This window comes from Euleptes europaea, chromosome 18 (genome assembly GCF_029931775.1).
Source record: "Euleptes europaea isolate rEulEur1 chromosome 18, rEulEur1.hap1, whole genome shotgun sequence".
Lineage (NCBI taxonomy): Eukaryota > Metazoa > Chordata > Lepidosauria > Squamata > Sphaerodactylidae > Euleptes > Euleptes europaea.
In genome coordinates this window covers 2,888,025-2,906,999 of record NC_079329.1, presented here as the reverse complement: position 1 = coordinate 2,906,999, position 18,975 = coordinate 2,888,025, and the positions used below count along the sequence as shown (strand labels likewise).

The following is an 18,975-nucleotide window of genomic DNA, read 5'->3' as shown; positions in this document are numbered from 1 at the left end:
ACCCAGGGTCCTAACCCACCATTCTGACCACTACACCACATTCACTGCAGGAAGGGGTGTACAGAGTGGTTTTATTCTGCTCCAACAAGTGACTTGAAGCCACATGCTTCAGGGGGAAGCAAGAAACCCCCTCCCCTTCACTCAAATTGAGCATTTTTATCAGAGGCTGCAGAATATAGAGAAAAGGCAATCTGACAAAGGCAGCTTTGACTTTCAAAAACATACACACTGGAAATATTGATTTTTAAGCTGTTAATGGATGCAAATTCTTGCAGACACTGGGTGTCTACTACATCAGAGCTCCCAAAGTGACTGGTTTGTGATAAGACTTCTGCGAATGCAATTTGAGGTGCCAGAATTCATCATAAAACACTTAGGTGACGTTAACGTTTTCCTATGCACCTGTGAACACAAGCCAGTTATGCTTCTGGGGTGGGGTGGGGTGAGGGAGAGACTACTGAGACACTTGCAGAACAGCCTTCCTGAGGGGCCATGGCTCAGTGGTAGAGCATCTGCTTGGCATACTAGGCAGGTAGGTGATGTGAAAGAGCCGTTGCTGGTCTGAGTGGACAATACTGACTTTGATGGATCAAGGGTCTGATTCAGTAGAAAGCAGCTTCATGTGTGTTCTATTAAGTTCTATGAATGACCCCAGGCAAAACTGGACACATGATCCCCACCAATTTCAGTGAGCTCAATATATGGTTACTGTCCCACTGAATCCAAGGGGATGGAATCCTGGCTCCCAACATGGATACAGGGCACTGATTCCTCTGTACATGATTACATTAAACTGGGGGACTAGCCGGTAGCTCTGTTACCCAATTCCACAGCACGGCATTTGAGATCATATTAAGAAATGCCTGTAGCATTTCATTCGCAGCAGTTCTGTGGCACACAAGCATTATTTACTTACTGTATTCCTATACCATTTCCCCCCAATAGCCAAGTCAATCCGAAAGGTATGTGGATAATCTTTAATAGCTTGTAAGACTCAGGGGAGAGGGACGCCGCTTTGAAAGAAACAGTGTGCTTAAGACTGTCAAGATTAGGATCTGGGAAAAGTGGCGTCAAATCCCCATTTTAGCATGACGTTCAACCGATGGACTTTGGACCGGTCACATATCCTCAGAGTTGTAATGAGAATACTGGGGGAGGAAGCGGGGACCACGTACACCACTCTGAGTCCCTTAGAGGAAAGGCAGAATGTACTAATCTTCCAGTTGGATAACACTGAAGGGAAAACAGACTCACCTTAAATGTGGTGTTGGAGAAGAGTTTTACAGATACCATGGACCGCCAAAAGGACAAATAATTGGGTTCTGCATCAAATCAAGCCTGAATTCTTCTTAGAAACTAAAATGGCAAAACTAAGGCTATCGTACTTTGGCCTCATTGGAAAAGACAATAACGCTAGGAAAAGTTGAAGGCAGTAGGAAAAGAGGAAGACCCAATGTGAGATGGATTGACTCCATAAAGGAAGCCACAGCCTAATATCTGGCTGGTACCTTTCTGCCTGCAATTTAAACCCATTATTGCGAGTCCTATCCTCTGCTGCCAACAGGAACGGCTCCCTGCCCTCCTCTAAGTGACAACCCTTCAAATACTTAAAGAGAGCAATCGTGTCCCCCCCTCAACCTCCTCTTCTCCAGACGAAACGTTCCCAACTCCTTCAGCCTTTTCTTGTGGGACTTGGTCTCCAGGCCTGATCGTCCTCATCGCCCTCCTCTGCACCCACTCAATTCTGTCCACATCCTTTTCGAAGTGAATAATAATAATAAAAAAATAATAAAAGCCCTTTTATTGGGAAATCAATATATGTACCAACAGCTTATGTTTGCAGGCTGTATCTGTGCGCCTGAGTATGATCAAACCACCCACCCCTTTTGCCCAGCTGCGATTTTATTTCTGGGGAAGGGGCACAGGCTTGAAGACCCCCTTAGACTCTCTACTTGCCAAACAAAAACAAGCAACACGAAAAGTTGGGCGTTCTCCACAGGACATTTATTGTACTTTTTTTTTAATTTCGTTTTTTTTTTTTTCACAGCATAGTCACTCCCAGTTCTGCCCACACTGGATCCAACCCCTTCCTGAATAAACCCAGGCCTGCTGAGGAAGAGGGAGGAGGAGGAAGGGTGAGCAGCAAAGTAACAGAGCCTTTAACACCTCACTCCTTCCCCCCATTGTAGTGTTCATGCTTTTTGGAGACTCGGCACATAAATTATTTTACCCCTTTGTGGGTTTCTTATATCTTGCCAGAGAATCTCTTTGGGGAGCCTGTCTGAAGAGCTGGAGAGTAGCAGTGACACCTACTGTCCAGCTGAAGAACAGCAGCTCCTTCTCTCGTCCCCTCCCCCTATTAAATAAATGCATACACCTGTTTTACCTTAACAGGTACACTTCCCCTTCTGGACTGTATAAACAGATGGGGACAAGCCAAGCGATCTTAGCTTCCGGCTGCCCAAAGGAGCTTCCCCTCCCCTATCCATTGCACACACCCTCCATACCTTGAACCGTCTTCCCCAGCAGTTCACAAATCTAACCACTCGTCCAAGAATATGCCGACACTATTCTTGGTAAGGGGACAGAGAAGGAAAGGATGTAAGTCACGTAACTTCCTGGCTCCCATGTCCCTCCACAGTGGCAGCTAGGAGGTTATCACACTTCTTCCCCTCCTCCCTCTTCCCCCTCATACTCACACCCCTTCAGGGCGGGACACCCCATGCCAATTCTTCCCTCCAACTTGGCAAGGATGCCCCACCACCATCCCATGCTATTATGCCATGAAAAAGCCATGCCCCTCTTCTCATTCCTCCTGCGATTCCTTGGCGTCAGAGAGCGATCGGTTTACAGAGAGAGTCGAAGGGGGAGAGTTCTGTTTCTTCTCAGGAAAAAGGGGGGTGGGGTGGGGTGAGAAGGGGGAGGGGGAAAGATGTACCAAAAAATTAAAAAAGTCACAAGTCACCGACGCTATAAACGGGCCAAGAAAGATGGCAGTTTGTGCTCAACAGAGAATTGGAGAGAGTCACTCACCACAATAATCACAATTATAACATTTGCAGAGCAAAACTGGCTGATTTGGGACAGGGGTGGAAAAGCGGGGAGGGGGATGTTCCCAACCAGCCAGTAATCAGACTGACTAATCTCCTCCAGACTCGCATCTCCCCCGCCACACACACACATGCACGCTTAACTAACCCCTTGGCTGCCAGCCCCAATCAAAAGTCAAAAGCAGAGACCCTAAGTGGTTCCTTGGCTCTGGGGCGGAGGCAGGATTGGAGACACAAGGGGCATTTGGTGCCCAGCTAAAATTTAAATGGGACTGGACAGAAAATATATTTTCTACTGGCCCGGTGGATTCCACAGCCTTGCTTTCATCAGTCCCCAAAATTCCTATATTACTTAATATCAAAACGGCTTCGTTAACTACGCTTTCAGTGTATCCTCCCCAGCATTTTCGGAAAGGAACTAAATCCCATTTGTGGCCCCACCCCATGCATTCATACTCACATACATACCAATTCCCTACTAATAGGCAGTGATCGCTAAACAGAAGGAATCAGAGATATATTGGGAACCACAGGCTAAGATCCCTCCCCATTTTCTTAAAATATCTCGCCTCCTTTCCAGGAGAGGTGTGGAATGTACATTTCTTTTTCTTTAAAGAAAACGAGGCAGTTTCCAGACAGGATAATGATGGCAGGAAAAATCACCGGTATCATCCTCTTTTTTTTCCGCAGGGAAGGCTCCGGCAGGGTTCCCCTACTCTGCCCCCCTTCCTGAAGGAGAGGGAGCATTAAGGTGTAGTGTTGATTACTTGTCAAGACACAGCACACAGCACAACTCCAGGAATGTTACAGAAGATCACAAAAGGAGATAAATATTTCGTTCCGCAGGGAAGGGAGCGGGCAGAGAAATTCGCGACAGCCCACCGGTGCTGTCTGACCAAAAGCCACGCGGAGCACAGAAATCCCAGGCAGGCAGGTAGTGACGGAGCGTGGGAAACTGTTCTGCTCCGGAGCCCGCAGTCAGCGAAGGCTTCTGAAATTCTGGAGGCAAAAGGGAAAGGAAGAAAGCACGGAGGGGAGGGGAGCCTCGGCCAAAAGCCGAACATGAATAGCCACAGGCATCCACATGACAACTGGGGGGGGGGGGCAAGCAATGGCTAGAGGCATCGAGGAATTTCTGAGCCCGACTAAGAGGGGAGAGGAAGGGAAATCCTTGGTCCTCAAAGATTGTAATTAAAAATCAAGACATTGAAAAAACACCATCTGAGGGAGAGGAGTTGGGGGCGTTGGCAGAAGGTGGTAAGGGGGAGGGAGATTCCATGACACATGGAAAGTCTAGTAATAAATCTACAAACAGACAAAATATATTATTAATATTATATATATATATATATGTATAAATAACAAATCAGGCTATTTACAGGACACCCACACGCAATGCAAACCCACACACACACACACAGGGGTAACAGGGAGGGGAGGGAGGGTGTAAGGTGTGGGGGGGCGGGGCTGGAAGATATGGCTGAGATCTAGAGGAGGGGGGGATGCGTCACCCCCCTCGCGCCTCTCCCGGCCGCTGCTCCTGGATGGGAAATGGCTCCGTAGATTCCACTAAGTGCTGAAGTAGACTGCAGGAGAGAGAGAGGGAGAAAAGCAAAAGGACCGTTAACAGAAAGGGAGATTCGGCTCGGCTGTTCTCTCCCTGCAAAGGCGGACGTTACTACCTCAGCAGGTAGGAGCAGGTGCCCAGGAAAGACACAGGGATCCCTGATCCCTCCAGCTTGTTGCAAATGCATCCCAAAACAAGTCCTGGGGTGCAACCGGGCCTAGGTTCCAAGCAGCAAAGACTACCATACCCACATCCAGCCCCCTCCCCACAGGGGTCCCCAACCTTTTTGACCCTGCAGGCACCTTTGGCATTCCGACACAGGGTGGTGGGAACAACCACAAAATGGCTGTCAAAAGAGGAGGAGCCATCCACAAATTTCACGGAGCATGTGCAAGTCTCACAGTAACTCTTCAACATTTAAGGCAGAAACAATGTTTAATAGGATGCCTTTTAAATCTGCACAGCCAAGCAGCCCCCACCTGGCCCTACCCACTTTTTAAAAACACATGGCAGGCTCCAGAAGAAGAAGAGTGGGTTTTTATATGCCAACTTTCTCTACCACTTAAGGAAGAATCAAACCAGCTTACAATCACTTTCCCTTCCCCTCCCCACAACAGTCACCCTGTGAGGGAAGTGGGGCATAGTCCGCCTTTCTCACAGACCCTCAAGGTGGGTTATGCTTTCACACATGCTAAATAATGCACTTTCAATCCATTTTCAATCCACTTTAACGATTGTTTGAAAGTGGATTCTGCCATTTCACACAGTAAAATCCAGCCATAAAGTGCTTTGAAGGTGAATTATTTAGCAAGTGTGAAAGTGCCCATATAGTGAGCTAATACAATCACAAAAAAATAGGACAGTGATTAATCAATGCATTCATATATTAGCTCACTATGTGTAACTCGCCTTGAGCGTCTGTGAGAAAGGTGAACTATAAATAACATAAATACAATAAATTTTAAAGGGTCGCCCACCTCCCAAAGGACAATGGAGTAGCAGAAATAGCTCAATCGGGAGAGCGTTAGACTGAAGATCTAAAAGTCCCTGGTTCGATCCCAGGTTTCAGCAAAAGAGGTTTGGGGAGGGGCTATGGCTCAGTGGTAGAGCATCTGCTTGGCATGCAAAAGGTCCCAGGTTCAATCCCCGGCATCTCTAGCTAAAGGGATCAGGCAAGTAGGTGATGTGAAAGGCCTGAGACCCTGGAGAGCCACTGCCACACTGAGTAGACAATACTGACTTTGATGGACCAAGGGTCTGATTCAGTATAAGGCAGCTTCATGTGTTCATGTGCTGAGAAATGTTCAGAAAATGAGGAGGGGCACCTTCTCTACAATTAAAGGCAAATAGGCAGTGTCCTCTGAATATATGGGGGAGGGCAACAGCAATCTGCAGGCTCGCCGAGGCACTGCTTCGGCCTGCAAGAGACGCACAGCAGGTCTTGGCCAACACCCATGCACACTTCTGACCAGAGCCCAGATTGAGGGCACCCATGAACAGGGTAGGCAGCCCCCCCCCACTCACCGATGATAATGATCAAGATAATGGTGCATATCACCCCCAGAATTATCATCATCTGCAAGAAGAAAAAGAGAGAAGGTTAAAATAAGGACCACTCACGTGGGAGAGGAGACAGGATGGCCTACTCTGTGGGGATGCAGAGACCCTGAGCCCTCCCCGAAAGAGCGACTCTCACAAAGAAATTCCTACCCCAGTCCCATAGACATGGTGGCAGGCTCTGAGTCATTCAATACAGAAGCACTGTGTGCATGCTCAGAGGCCCCCACATCCACTACTCTGTTTACGTTTTCCAGGATCAAGACTGGATGGCTTTAAAAGGGGATGAGACAGATTCACAGAGGAGATGTTGATCAATGGCTACTAGCCATGAGGACTAAAGAGAACCTAAAGACCCCGTGATGGTCAACCTCAGGATTCCAGGGCCAGGAAGCAACATCTGGGGAAGGCCTCGGCCTCTGTTGGATCTCCAGAGGAACTGGTTGGCCGCTGTGTGAGACTAGATGGACCCTCACTGGTCTGACCCAGCAGGGATCTTCTTAGGTTCTTTTCAGGGGAAGGCCTCGGCTCTACGCCCTGTTGTTGGATTACCAGAGGAACTGGTGGGAGAGAGGATGCTGGACTAGACGGACCGCTGGTCTGATCCAGCAGGGTCCTTCTGATGTTTTTATGGAGTTAAAAAGATTCTGGTGTTGAGCATTTTCTGAGAACCCACTGTCCAAATTATCCCTTAAGGAGGTGACCGGTTAGAGGGATGGACTACATCAGCATAATCAAAGGGCAGCATTTGCTCAGTGGTTTGGGGGCTCTCTTTCTTCACATTACCTTTAGATTCTTCCACCAGTACTTGCGTTTCAGCTTGGCGGCACTGGTTTCGAACTGGGAGGCTCCGGCCTGCAGGGCGTCTGCGCGGTCATCCAGCTCCGAAAGTTTCTGATCCCTCTCGAGCACCTTGTCCACATTCACCCGCATGATGTCCACCACCTGGAATGAGGAGAGGAGGGGGTAGGAGAGGATGATACACTCAGCTGTCCACAAATACAATCAAGGATGATGCCCTGAGATCGAATTCCGGTGATGACCCCTTTGCCTCACATAACATGAAAGACTCTGGATCCTTCAAACACTGCAAGGGAACTCGAGAAGGAAGGGTCCCTATCTCTGACCCTACTGGGAGAAAAATGTCAACCCAGCCCCCCTCTGAATCATCCAGCATGTGCAAAGGAAGGGCTGTAGTTCAGTGGCAGAGTCTCTGCTTGGCATACAGAAGGTCCCAGGTTCAATCCCTGGCATCTCCAGTTAAAGGACCCGACAGGTGATGTGAAACACCTTTCTCTGCCTGAGACCCTGGAGAGCCGCTGCCAGTCTGAGTAGACAATAATGACCTTGATGGACCAAGGGCCTAAATCAGTATAAGGCAGGCTCATGAGTGCAAAGACCTTAAGAGAGGGCCAGGGTCTGCTTTCTTACTGCACTGGGCAAGATCTGGAAAGGCTGCTTGTAAAGTGAAGGACGGACTCCGCCCCTCCTGGTCCAAGCCATGCGCAAGACAATGGTGGAAAGGCCAGAGGGAGTAACCAGAGTCAACCCAAGTCCACACAACTTGGCTGAGATCCTGACAATCAGCTTACTGCACAGCTATGGACGAATGCTGCCCGTGAGCTTCTGGATTCATCTTATGGCAGAGCATTCTAAAGACCATATTTGCAATGCATCACGATTTGTGCACCAGATGTTCTGATGTTTGTTTTTGATATTTTCATGGTTATATGGGGCTGGTTTATTTGTGAGCTTTGTTTTAAACGATTTATTATGTTTTTGTTGCATTTGTGTTTTAAGAATGTTGTAAACTGCCCTGAGCCTGGCTTTTTGCTGGGGAGGGAGGGATATAAGTGTAATAAAATAATAAAAATAAAATACAATAAATTATCCTACTGGCTATGAATGAGCCCTGTGGCGCACAGTGGTAAGCTGCAGTACTGCAGTCCAAGCTCTGTTCATGACCTGAGTTCGATCCCGATGGGAGTTAGTTTCAGGTAGCCGGCTCAAGGTTGACTCAGCCTTCCATCCTTCCGAGGTCGGTAAAATGAGTCCCCAGCTTGCTGGGGGTAAAGGGAAGACAACTGGGGAAGGAACTGGCAAACCACCCTGTAAACAAAGTCTGCCTAGTAAAAGTTGGGATGTGATGTCACCCCGTGGGTCAGGAATGACCCGGTGCTTGCGCAAGGGACCTTTACCTTTTTACTGGCTATGAAGCTTGCGGAGAACGATATGAGCTGAAGAATGTAAACTGCTGCTGCTATGGAAGACTCCCAGACAATTATGAACAAACTTCGTTGCCTCTATCGGATGTGAAACCTCATTTGCTGGGTTTAGGCACAGGGAAGTGAGATCACTTCTTGGCTATGAAGCCTCCTGAGAAGCAGTCTGGCCTACCTGAAAAAGGCTGTCAGAAGGATAACACACCCCAAGACAGTGAGTCCTTGAAATAAGGCGGGGGGAAATGCAAACAGACAAAAAAGGAACAGAAGTAATGCAAAGCCTGAAAGATAATCAGCGCCTTCAGGGGCACCCCTGCGCCCACTCGAAAACAGCATCCAGGAATGTGTTTTTTCAACATGGCATCCTGAGGCCAAGATTTTTAAAGGGCCAGCCCAACCAGCAGAAGCCAAATTTCTTTCTCTGCCGGCATTCATGCACAGAGGCAAGCCAGCCGTTCAGGGAGGAGGGGGAATATCTGAAATTCCTAGGCATAATTTAAAAACAAATGTTAGGCCCTGGTCCAACACAGAGCTCAGTGGAAGAGGGCATGAGGCTGGCATGAATAGGGTCCCAAGTTCAATCCCTGGTATCTCCAGTTATGAAGATTTGTAGCGGTAATGTGGAGGAAAGGCCTCTCTCTGCCCGACCCTAAAGTTCTGTTGCCGGTTGGAGTAGACAATACTGGCCTTGACCGATGAACAATAAGACCTTGTACAGGGCAGTACGCACCCCAGAGTCTTATAACAAGAGAGGACCAGCTCATTGGACACTCCAGCTATGAGCACAGATCTCCAAATACAGTAACCCTAAGAGGCAGGAGCCCCGTGGTGCAGAGTACTACAGTCCAAGATCTGTTCATCACCTAAGTTCAATCCCAACAGAAGACAGATTCAGGGAAATGGCTCAGGGTTGACTCAGCCTTCCATCCTTCCGAGGTCAGTAAAATGAGTACCCAGCTTGCTGGGGGTAAAGCGTAGACAACTGGGGAAGGCAATGGCAAATCACCCCGTAAAAACATAGTCTGCCTAGGAAGCGTCATGACGTCACCCCATGGGTCAGTAATGACCTGGTGCTTGTACAGGGGACTACCTTTACCTTTTTAAGAGTCTGGGACTGAATAGGATACATTTTCATGCCATGTTGCCCTCCTCTCCGATCTTCCCCTCTCCTTGCGTTGAACTTTAAGCTCCTCAGGGCTGGGACATGCAACTTGATGAAGGGCCACCCACCTCCCCGCTGCTCTACAACACAACCAGAAGCACCAGAGAAGAGCTGGACCACAGAGGTGCCACGCAAAGGGCTCCCAATAGGTGGTGCAAGCAAGCCAAGCCACGTGCAAAAAAAAGGGGTCAGGAGCCAATTGGATCTGTGCAAAATGCACCAATTCAGCCTTCCTCTGGGCAATTTTCTAGGACTGCAATCTATGGCCTCTGCACCACACACCAAGATAACATGGGGTGGAGAAAAGAGCATGTTCTAGACCCATGTGCTCATATGTGCGGGGCACGTGGCTCATGCGCTTCCCCATCACAAGATGGAGACCACCAGAAGTTATTTTTCTGCTCTCCTAATTCCTTCCTCGAGGGCAGCATGAGCTTCTCACCTCATCGACCTGCGCCTGTGTTTGCTGGAGTCTTCTGTTACTGGTGAGGTTGGGGGGTGGGGGAGGAGGGCCACCCCCCTCTCCTCCAGCAGCGGGGGGTGCAGCAGCAGCAGGAGCTGACCTGGGGGAGTGAACAAAAAGAGCAATTTAGTCCCTGCACACTATTGTACAGCTCTCTCGCAGGAAGCCAAATAGTCTACAAAGCATTGGGGGGCCCTTCGGAACGACTACAAACGCATCGCGGGGGGGGGGGCTTTGGAACGACTGCAAGTTTAATCCATTAGCCTTCATGAGATTAAGCAGTCAAAACTGAGTGTGACTGTCATAGCAAGAGGTCAATAAATAATGCTTAAGGTCCACACCAATCTTGCAAACTTCCCCAAAGTGACTAGCACACACATAAAAAGTTATTTATTCACTGACTTAGTTTATACCCCGCCTTTCTCCCCAGTGGGGACACAAGGCGGCTTACATCGTTCTCCTGTCCTCTGTTTTATGCTCACAACAACCCTGTGAGATAGGTTAGGCTGCAAGTATGTGACCAGCCCAAGATCACCCACAGCGAGCTTTCATGGCAGAGTGGGGACTCGAACCTGGATTTCCCAGATCCTAGTCCAACATTCTAACCACTATGTCACACTGGCTCTCAATTGCCTGCCAATATACTATGAAACATTTGCATGACATATACTGAATGCAGAGGTGTTAGCAAACCACAGCTGGCAGGGGGTGTACAGCTGACACCTTAAGATCTGGCCCACAAATTGCCTAGTAACTTGCAGGGAGCTTTAGCTAGCAAACAGATGCTCCCGAAAACCCGTACAGATGCATTAAAAAAAAAATTTTTTTAAGGCAGAGTGAAGGCACAAAGCCAAAGTTAACCCTTGCAGGCATGAAAAAATGGCTTATGAACTGGTGGTCAGAGAAGGAGCTAGCATGCAGTGGAAGGGCATTCCAGAACACAGGGCCCACCACGGAGAAGGCCCTGCTTGCTGGTGAGACCCACTTCAGACCTAAAACAGGGCTTCATTGGTGGATTTCCAATGCTGGGAGGAGTCATATGAGAGATGCACTCCCCAAGTGAACTTTTCCATTCCAGCCAATGCTGGGGTAGGGGTGTGAACAAACCATCACTCCCACTACACTGGTCTGAGCTAGCCTCTCACCGGTTAGGGCATGGGAGCTTCGGTTACCTCTGAAAGAAGCAGAGTACTGTGTAAGACACCCTTGGTCACTACTGTAGCTTACTAGTCACTGGAAGACAGCATGGTGTAGTGATTAAGAGTGGTGGTTTGGAGCGGTGGACTCTGATCTGGAGAACCAGGTTTGATTCCCCACTCCTCCACATGAGTGGTGGATGCTAATCTGGTGAACCGGGTTGATTTCCTCACTCCTCCACATGAAGCCAGCTTGGTGACTGTGGGCTAGTCACAATTCTCTCAGCCCCACCTACCTCACAAGGTGTCTGTTGTGGGGAGGGGAAGTTGATTGTAAGCCAGTTTGATTCTGCCTTAAGTGGTACAGAAAGTCGGCATATATAAACCAACTCTTCTTCTGTAGCATGCTATGCAGTTTCTACCGTTACAGAATCCATCAACATATCTGGAGATCAGCTGCCAATTCTGGGAGATCTCCAAGCCCTGCCTGGAGGTTGGCAACCCTAGTTGTACCCACTTGACTGCAGTTGAGGGCTGACTTGGCAATAATCCTGCACACCAAAAACATTCTCTCCACATATAAAAGCAGCTTGTCAGGGAAACCAGTTCTAGCCCGGCCTTTTCCATAATGTGAGCACTTTGGATGCGGAGTGAGTCCTTTTTGTGTGAGCTCCCACCTGCAGTCTGAAGCAGTCCTGCCCACGCGCACACTGACTCACCGCGGTGAGAACCAGACTTAAGAATCTAGGCTTCCTGTGGGCATGAAATGGAGGCTCCATTGCCCTGCGAAACACTTTGCCCCTCTTCATGCCTTGCGGTTATGGATCACACAAAGCAAGTTAATATACACAAATGCACACCCTAAACTGACCTACTGGAGTGCCCTCCACAATGCTTTTCTCCCCATGCCTCAGGCACAGAATGCCAAATTTACAAAACCACAAAAAAGCTCTGCAGTCAAAAAAGAAGGAGAATTAGTTTTTATATGCCGACTTTCTCTACCACTTAAGGAAGAATCAAACCAGCTTACAATCACCTTCCCTTCCCCACAAGAGACACCCTGTGAGGTAGGTCGGGCTGAGAGAGCTGTGACTAGCCCAAGGTCACCCAGCTGGCCTTATGTGTAGGAGTGGAGAAACCAACCTGGTTCACCAGATTAGCATCTGCTGCTCATGTGTAGGAGTGGGGAATCAAACCCGGTTCTCCAGATCAGACTCCACCACTCCTAACCACTGCTCTTAACCACTACACCACGCTGGCTCTCTAAAAAGACAGAACTGCACAAAGGAGGAAATGGAGCAGGTTTTGGGATCTTTGATATCCTGTGGTCCTTAACTGTTTGACCCTCAACAAAGCCTCAGCACAATGGATAAGAACTAGATATGAAAGAGAAACCTGGAGGAAACCAGGAAGAGAACAAGGAATCCAATCAACTTGCCAACAGGAGATGTTGACAGACTCGCAGGCCAGATCTCAAGTTCAGGGAGTTCTGGAAGGGCAAAATGAATAACTGGGGAGGATGTCACCCCCAAAACTTTGCCAGAACTGCACAGTGTTGGGCAGGGTACAAAAGACCCCTGCAGCTGTAGGCCAATCTTCCCTGGAGGAGGAGGTTTTTCTGGGTACTGGGAACATCTGCTTGGCAACCACCTGTGACCACCACTGATAAGGAGAACAGCCAATGTGGCCCAGAACCTACCCTCAAAACCCGCCACAGAGAGAAAGGGGCATCAGGATGAGGCTGAAGTTGGTCCCCAGCTCCCTGTTAAACAGCCTGCAACCCAAATGAGCTTCAAGCCACCCCCAACTCATCCATCCCTTGAATAAGGTGTCCTACAGAGATGCCAGTCAAAATATTAGGTTTTGCACAAAGGACACCAAAGTGAGGTGACCCCACAAATCCCACTAGATTGCTGAGGGGCTTGAATCCCCAAATCACCCTAGGTCGTGATGCAGAGGCAGGCAAAGGCCAACCACCTCTGAACGCCTCCTGCCTTGAAAATCCTAAGAAGTCGCCATAAGTCAGCTGTGACTCAATGGGGCTTTCTACCACACAATGGGGTGGTGCATACTGATTCTATGACCTTAGGGAGGGCATCTTGGCCATCTTCTGGGCATGCAATAGGGGTTACTGGGGGTGTGTGGGGGAGGTAGTTGTGAAATTCCTGTATTGTGCAGGGGGTTGGACTAGATGACCCTGGTGGTCCCTATGAAACGAGTCCTTATTGTTTAATGTTTCACATCATTTAATGTACATTTAATTGTTTACGGTTTAACGTTTCACATCGCCCTAAGGCATCCATCTCCAGCTCATTCATTATTTTTATGACACATCAGAATCAAAGCCACCGTCCCCAGGATCCTCTACTCGTGGCCAGAGCAGACAGGACTGACCTTGAGACACCCAGGGTCTGAGACTCAGGATAAGGCGGCTTCTTGAGCCGGCCACCAAGCAAAATGCTCACAACCACCAAAGCAGTGTGAGGAACCTATCACAGCAAATAAAAGCACAATTAAAGCTATGAACGAACACATCCAAGCCTCATGGCTGTTAATATTTGGCAAAGAGATGGATGGTACAGATGGGGAACCAACTTGGCAGTACTCAATAATGAATGGCAGGGCAGGCATTGAAAGCAGAGGCCAGGGAAGGGACATTTGCAACTGACATTTGCAAAGAGCTGTTCCCCTATGGCTAACAAGCCTCACCCCAAGATAACCTGGCTGGGAAGCTTTTACACAAATTTGTTCTCTCTCCCCTTTCAGTCAGGGAAAAACAAAAAAAAATAAATCTGGGACAAGACTGCTTGTGGGCTACACACCCTTCGGTGGAGTCCTCTACAAGGGTGGAATGACCAGCCTCTGGAAGAGTGACTTCACACCAGATAAAAGGGTGATGAATCATCTCCTGACTAGGCCCTTTGTTTTAAACACAGCAAGGTCACACCAAGCCGGCTTCTGCAGCTCTGCTTGTTTACCAGTCGCTTGGAAGAACGGGATCTGTTATGATCCCACAGTAGGCGAGGCCTCCAGGCTTTCCCCCACCCCTTTAAAAAAAATAAGATCAAGCATTCTTTTGAGGTTCTGTGCCGCTCCAAGCACAGGCCCACATCCTGGGAAGAGAAACTCACCTCTGGTAAGTTAAGGGCTCTTTTTGCCTTTGCAAACAAAGGAGGCTTTACTGCACCTCTGGCAGATGGTGGCCCCACCCCTCACTTCCTGGGGGAGCTGGCCGCCTCGAGCGGGATCTCCTACAGAAATGGAACAGGCTACAGCAGACTCCAAATGGGCGCCCCTGGGTGGGGGAAGATGCCAAAAGGTGGCCACCAGGAAAGTATAACTGAGTCACAGGGGCATATGGGGAGAGAGATATGGAGTTCCCCAGACTGTGAGAACTGTTTCCCATGGGAGGGGGAACGGTAAATCCAAAAGAACACATGAAGCTGCCTTATACCGAATCGGACCCTTGGTCCACCAAAGTCAGTATTGTCTACTCAGACCAGCAGCAGCTCTCCAGGGTCTCAGGCAAAGGTCTTTCACATAACCTACTTGCCCAGTCCCTTTAACTGGAGATGCCAGGGATTGAACCTGGGACCTTCTCTGTACCAAACACAGGCCCTACCACTGAGCCACAGCCCCCTCCCCAAACCAAAATCCTGCAATCAAGTCTTATTGACGCTGGAGGAAGGAGGAGGAGAAGAGTTGGCTTTTCTATACCGACTTTCTCTACCACTTAAGGAAGAATCAATCACCTTCCCTTCCCCCAGCAGACACCCTGTGAGGTAGGTGGGGCTGAGAGAGCTCTAAGAGAGCTGTGACTAGTCCAAGGTTACCCAGCTGGCTTCACGTGGAGGAATGGGGAATCAAACTCGGTTCTCCAGATGAAAGTCCACCACTCCAAACCACCGCTCTTAACCACTACACCACACTGGCTCTCAGTGAAGCAGGTGAATCATGAGGGAAAGTATTCGGGCGCAAGTTGTGGCAGGAAGAAATGTTAAATCACATAATTTGGAACAGGGAGCAAAAACGGCCTGGAGTTCCCCAAATATTCTTGAGCACAGACTCAACATACACCTCTGTAGCTTAAGTAGTTCAGAATCTGACCACTGTCAGCCAGTGTGGTGTAGTGATTAGTGTCGAACTAGAATCCGGGAAACTCCAGGTTCGAATCCCCGCTCTGCCATGGAAACTCGCTGGGTGACCTTGGGCCAGTCCCATGCTCTCAGCCTCACCTACCTTACAGGGTTGTTGTGAGGATAAAATGACTGAGAGGAGAATGCTGTAAGCTCTACTAGATCCCCACTGGGGAGAAAGATGAAGTAAATAACTAAGATTTAATTGTCTAGGCAGGCAGGTCAGCAAGACTCCTTTAAAAAGCCTCACTACAACCACTGATCATTCGTGCTTGAAGTAGTAAGGCAATTTTTGAAGATAAAATATAACTGTACAGCTTTTGACACATGAAGCTGCCTTATGCTGAATCAGACCCTTGGCCCATCACAGTCAGTATTGCCTACACAGACCAGCAGTGGCTCTCCAGGGTCTCAGGCAGAGGAAGGTCTTTCCCATCACCTCCTCCCTGGTCCTCTGACTTACTCGTATGAAAAACTATCCTTAATCAAAAACCACGAACACAGGAAAGGCAACACAATTACCAGATCACATTATTCTTCCCTAGAGTGAATAGCCTTAACTCCTTCTTTTTTAAAAAAATAAAAAAAATAAGCGTTTGTTCAAAATAAACTGGGAAATTTTATTGCTGCAGCAGTTGCTTTCAAGAAACCAAGGTCTTCCTTGCATGATTATCTGGTCACAGCTGTTGTCCTTGGAGCCTGAGGTTGCGATTACGCCCCAGAGAGCCTCAGGCAAGCGGCCCACAGTTCTGTTATTGCAAAAAGCACCCCCCTCCCTCCATTTCACCCCCAAAATCAGAGGGAACATTTCTGGCCAAGTGCACAGGGGCTTTCTGAAGAGGGACCATGGTACCTCCTCCATCCTTTAAAAAAAGGAAATTAACTAACATGTCCCCAATGTATCCTCTTCTGCATAGGCTTCTTCCAGCCGTCTTTCATTTTTCTCTCCATCCGTATAGAAAGAGAACACCATGCCCAACGCTTTGAGCATAACCCAGTAGACCCAAAATCGCGCCCACGCAATTTCTGGCCGTGTGTGCCACACTGCTGTTCCACACATGCAGAGCAAAAAAAATAAGAATAAAATAAAAATCCGTATTTGATCTCTCTAACGTCTTCACTCTTTTTTTACTACCCACAAAGCTCGCCCTCCATCTGCACACACACACACCTCCAAACCCTCCCATGGCTTCGACCTTCCTATCTCCTCCAGAATGTGTTTTCCTTCCAAACCTAAACCAGAGGAGCCAACAGGCTCCTGATAAAACGGAAAAGGGCAAAGAATCCTCCAAATCCTAGCAGTTCTTGCATTAAGATGCCAACAATCACAGGAGCTTTGCTAAGAAGCAAAACATGAACACAACACCCCTCCCACCCACCCGCCCCCTAAAGGGAACAAACAAGGAACCATTCAACAACAGGGAAGGCAGAGGTACCGCCTTTTGCCAAAAGGGTATTTTTAGCGTCACCCATCTGCATTGCTTGCGTTGGCAAAACCTAAAAATATTCAAGAGGGTAAAGGGGGGGGGGGGAGAAGGAGCATCGGTTTTAAACGCATGCCCTCCCCCTTTCCAGTTCCTGTATTTCAAACGTGATGAGGATGGGGGTCATTTCGATCAAGGGGAAAAACCTGACCCAGATGTAGGAGGCAGGCAGCGTGCATCAAAGCAGATGCAGCCAGCAAACATCTGGTGGAGAATGCCCTGGAAGCCATCCCTCTCCCCTGGGCCGGGCAAATTTGACATTTATGAGATGGATAGGGAGCATAGACACCTCTACCCCCCCCCCTTTAAATCCAACCTCACACCTTCACACAGACTAACAGATACACAAGATTCAGATCCAGAGAACAGGTTACTATTTTTACCAAACACAGAGAGCTCATTTTTATCGCCTGCAGGTATTTTGATAATGGGAAGAGATGTAAAAAAGAGGGAACGGATGGAGGAAAGGAAAGAAAAAGGAGGAGTAGGTGGTGTCTTGGGAAAGGGCATCTTCAGACTGGATGCATTTCTAATGGCTGTTATAGTTTTCTTCATGCATTCAAGCATTTCAATGAAAATTGCAACGTCACTTCAAAGCAAGCCGAAAGAGATTGCATGGTGGGGAAGGCCGAAAAGGATAGGCTGGCTATTGATGAACGCCCCCCCCCACGCCGCCGCCTATACCCCCAGGTACGAAATGGGTTGAGAGATTTGCACATATTCACCCAGGAATTGGGGGGGGGGGCGCTGACATCACTGACTCCTGGCAGTTAAGGAAAATACAACATTGTCAACCAATTATCCCCCAAGTGTATTAAAATAAGTATGCAGGGCCCCAATTTCCCAGATCTGTTGTGCACAACAGATCCTACTGGGGAGGGGGTGCCGGCGAGGAATGCAACACTGCAACCAGTTGATCCCTCCCGGCTCCCATGTCCACCTGCCTGCACAGAGATCCGAGCGCCCCCACCCCCCGATCTCGCTCCCACCACCTGCCCATCCTTGCCCCGATTCCCCCCATCCAAAGGTGGGTCCAGGGGGGAAGGGCCCCCCTCCCCTATAAAGACCAGCATCGGGAAAGCATTTCGCGCTTCCCCTCCCACGCCCTGGAGCTCTTTGACAGAAGGCAAGCCTCGAGGGAAGGGTGGGGAGGGAAGAACCCTTTACATAGAGCAGCTAATGCAAACAGGATTAATTGCAAGCCCTCGATTCCCGGGCCACGAAGCTCCCCTTTTTTCTCCCGACAAACACGCCAGCGGGCGGGATGCGTGGGCGGGGGGGGAACCACGGTCGCCCTCTCCCCGGCGAGGAGGGGCGCGGAGAAGCCCCGAAAGCGGGCATGCACCTGACGCCCTGCACCCCCGGGAGCATTGCACGCCGCCCCGCGCCTTGCATGGAGCGATACTCACATCTCCGCGGGGTGCTGAAGAGGCGGCGGCGGCGGGGACTGCTGGGGCTCGCGCTCCACCGAACGGTGCGGGTCTCTCTGCCGAGGCGGAAGATGGCGGCCGGGCTGCTCACATCCGGGCACTTGGGCGGAGGGGGGGGAGAGGAGGAGGCGCGGGGGGGGGACGCCATGTTGGTTGGCTATTTTTCCACCCACCCCCCTCAAGCAGCCCAAACTGTGTGGAAAGGGGTGCAATGGACCTCTAATGCACCAATGCACCAAAACACACACACACACACCCCTTCCCCAGTCTGGGCCCCGCAGCAAACAGCAGCCTGAGGCAATTGCTGGGAAACAGGAGGGGGAGGCTCAGGCATGGGGGGGTGGGGGGTACCTGGCCACCCTGAGAAACATGGCACTTTTTGCTTTTGTAAAAAATTATTAATTTTTTGTATAGGATACAGAAAGAAAAAAAAGATGGGGAAGAGGGAGGCAAGGCATTGACACATAGTTGGGCCCTTGGGTTGCCAACCTCCAGGTACTGGTAATCCAATAAAACCTTGTGCTGAGATATGGTTATAAACTAGCAAAACAAGCACTGATGGCTAACTAATAATCCTTGTTGAAGAGCTAAAATGACTCAACTGCGGCTGTCGTATTTTGTTCGCATTATGAGAAGACAAGAGTCACTGGAAAAGACCGTCATGCTAGGAAAAGAGGAAGACTCAACAAGAGATGGATGGACTCAATAAAGGAAGCCACAGCCTTCAGTTTGCAAGATCTGAGCAAGGCTGTCAAAGATAGGACATTT

The 18,975-nt window shown here is 49.2% G+C and overlaps 1 protein-coding gene and 1 non-coding gene across 2 annotated transcripts; one reads left to right on the top strand and one right to left on the bottom strand.

Moving 5' to 3' along the window:
• Window positions 1–4,500: 4,500 nt before the first annotated feature.
• On the bottom strand, window positions 4,501–18,215 carry VAMP2 (vesicle associated membrane protein 2). The gene is made up of 5 exons (XM_056863500.1): window positions 18,187–18,215; window positions 10,001–10,121; window positions 6,961–7,119; window positions 6,142–6,193; window positions 4,501–4,636 (listed from the first exon to the last, which is right to left on the bottom strand). Coding segments are annotated over exons 1-5 (351 nt in total). The 5' UTR covers window positions 18,189–18,215; the 3' UTR covers window positions 4,501–4,619.
• TRNAF-GAA (transfer RNA phenylalanine (anticodon GAA)) lies at window positions 5,616–5,688 on the top strand. Its single transcript has one exon. It is a non-coding gene; the product is annotated as a tRNA-Phe (tRNA).
• Window positions 18,216–18,975: the final 760 nt, after the last annotated feature.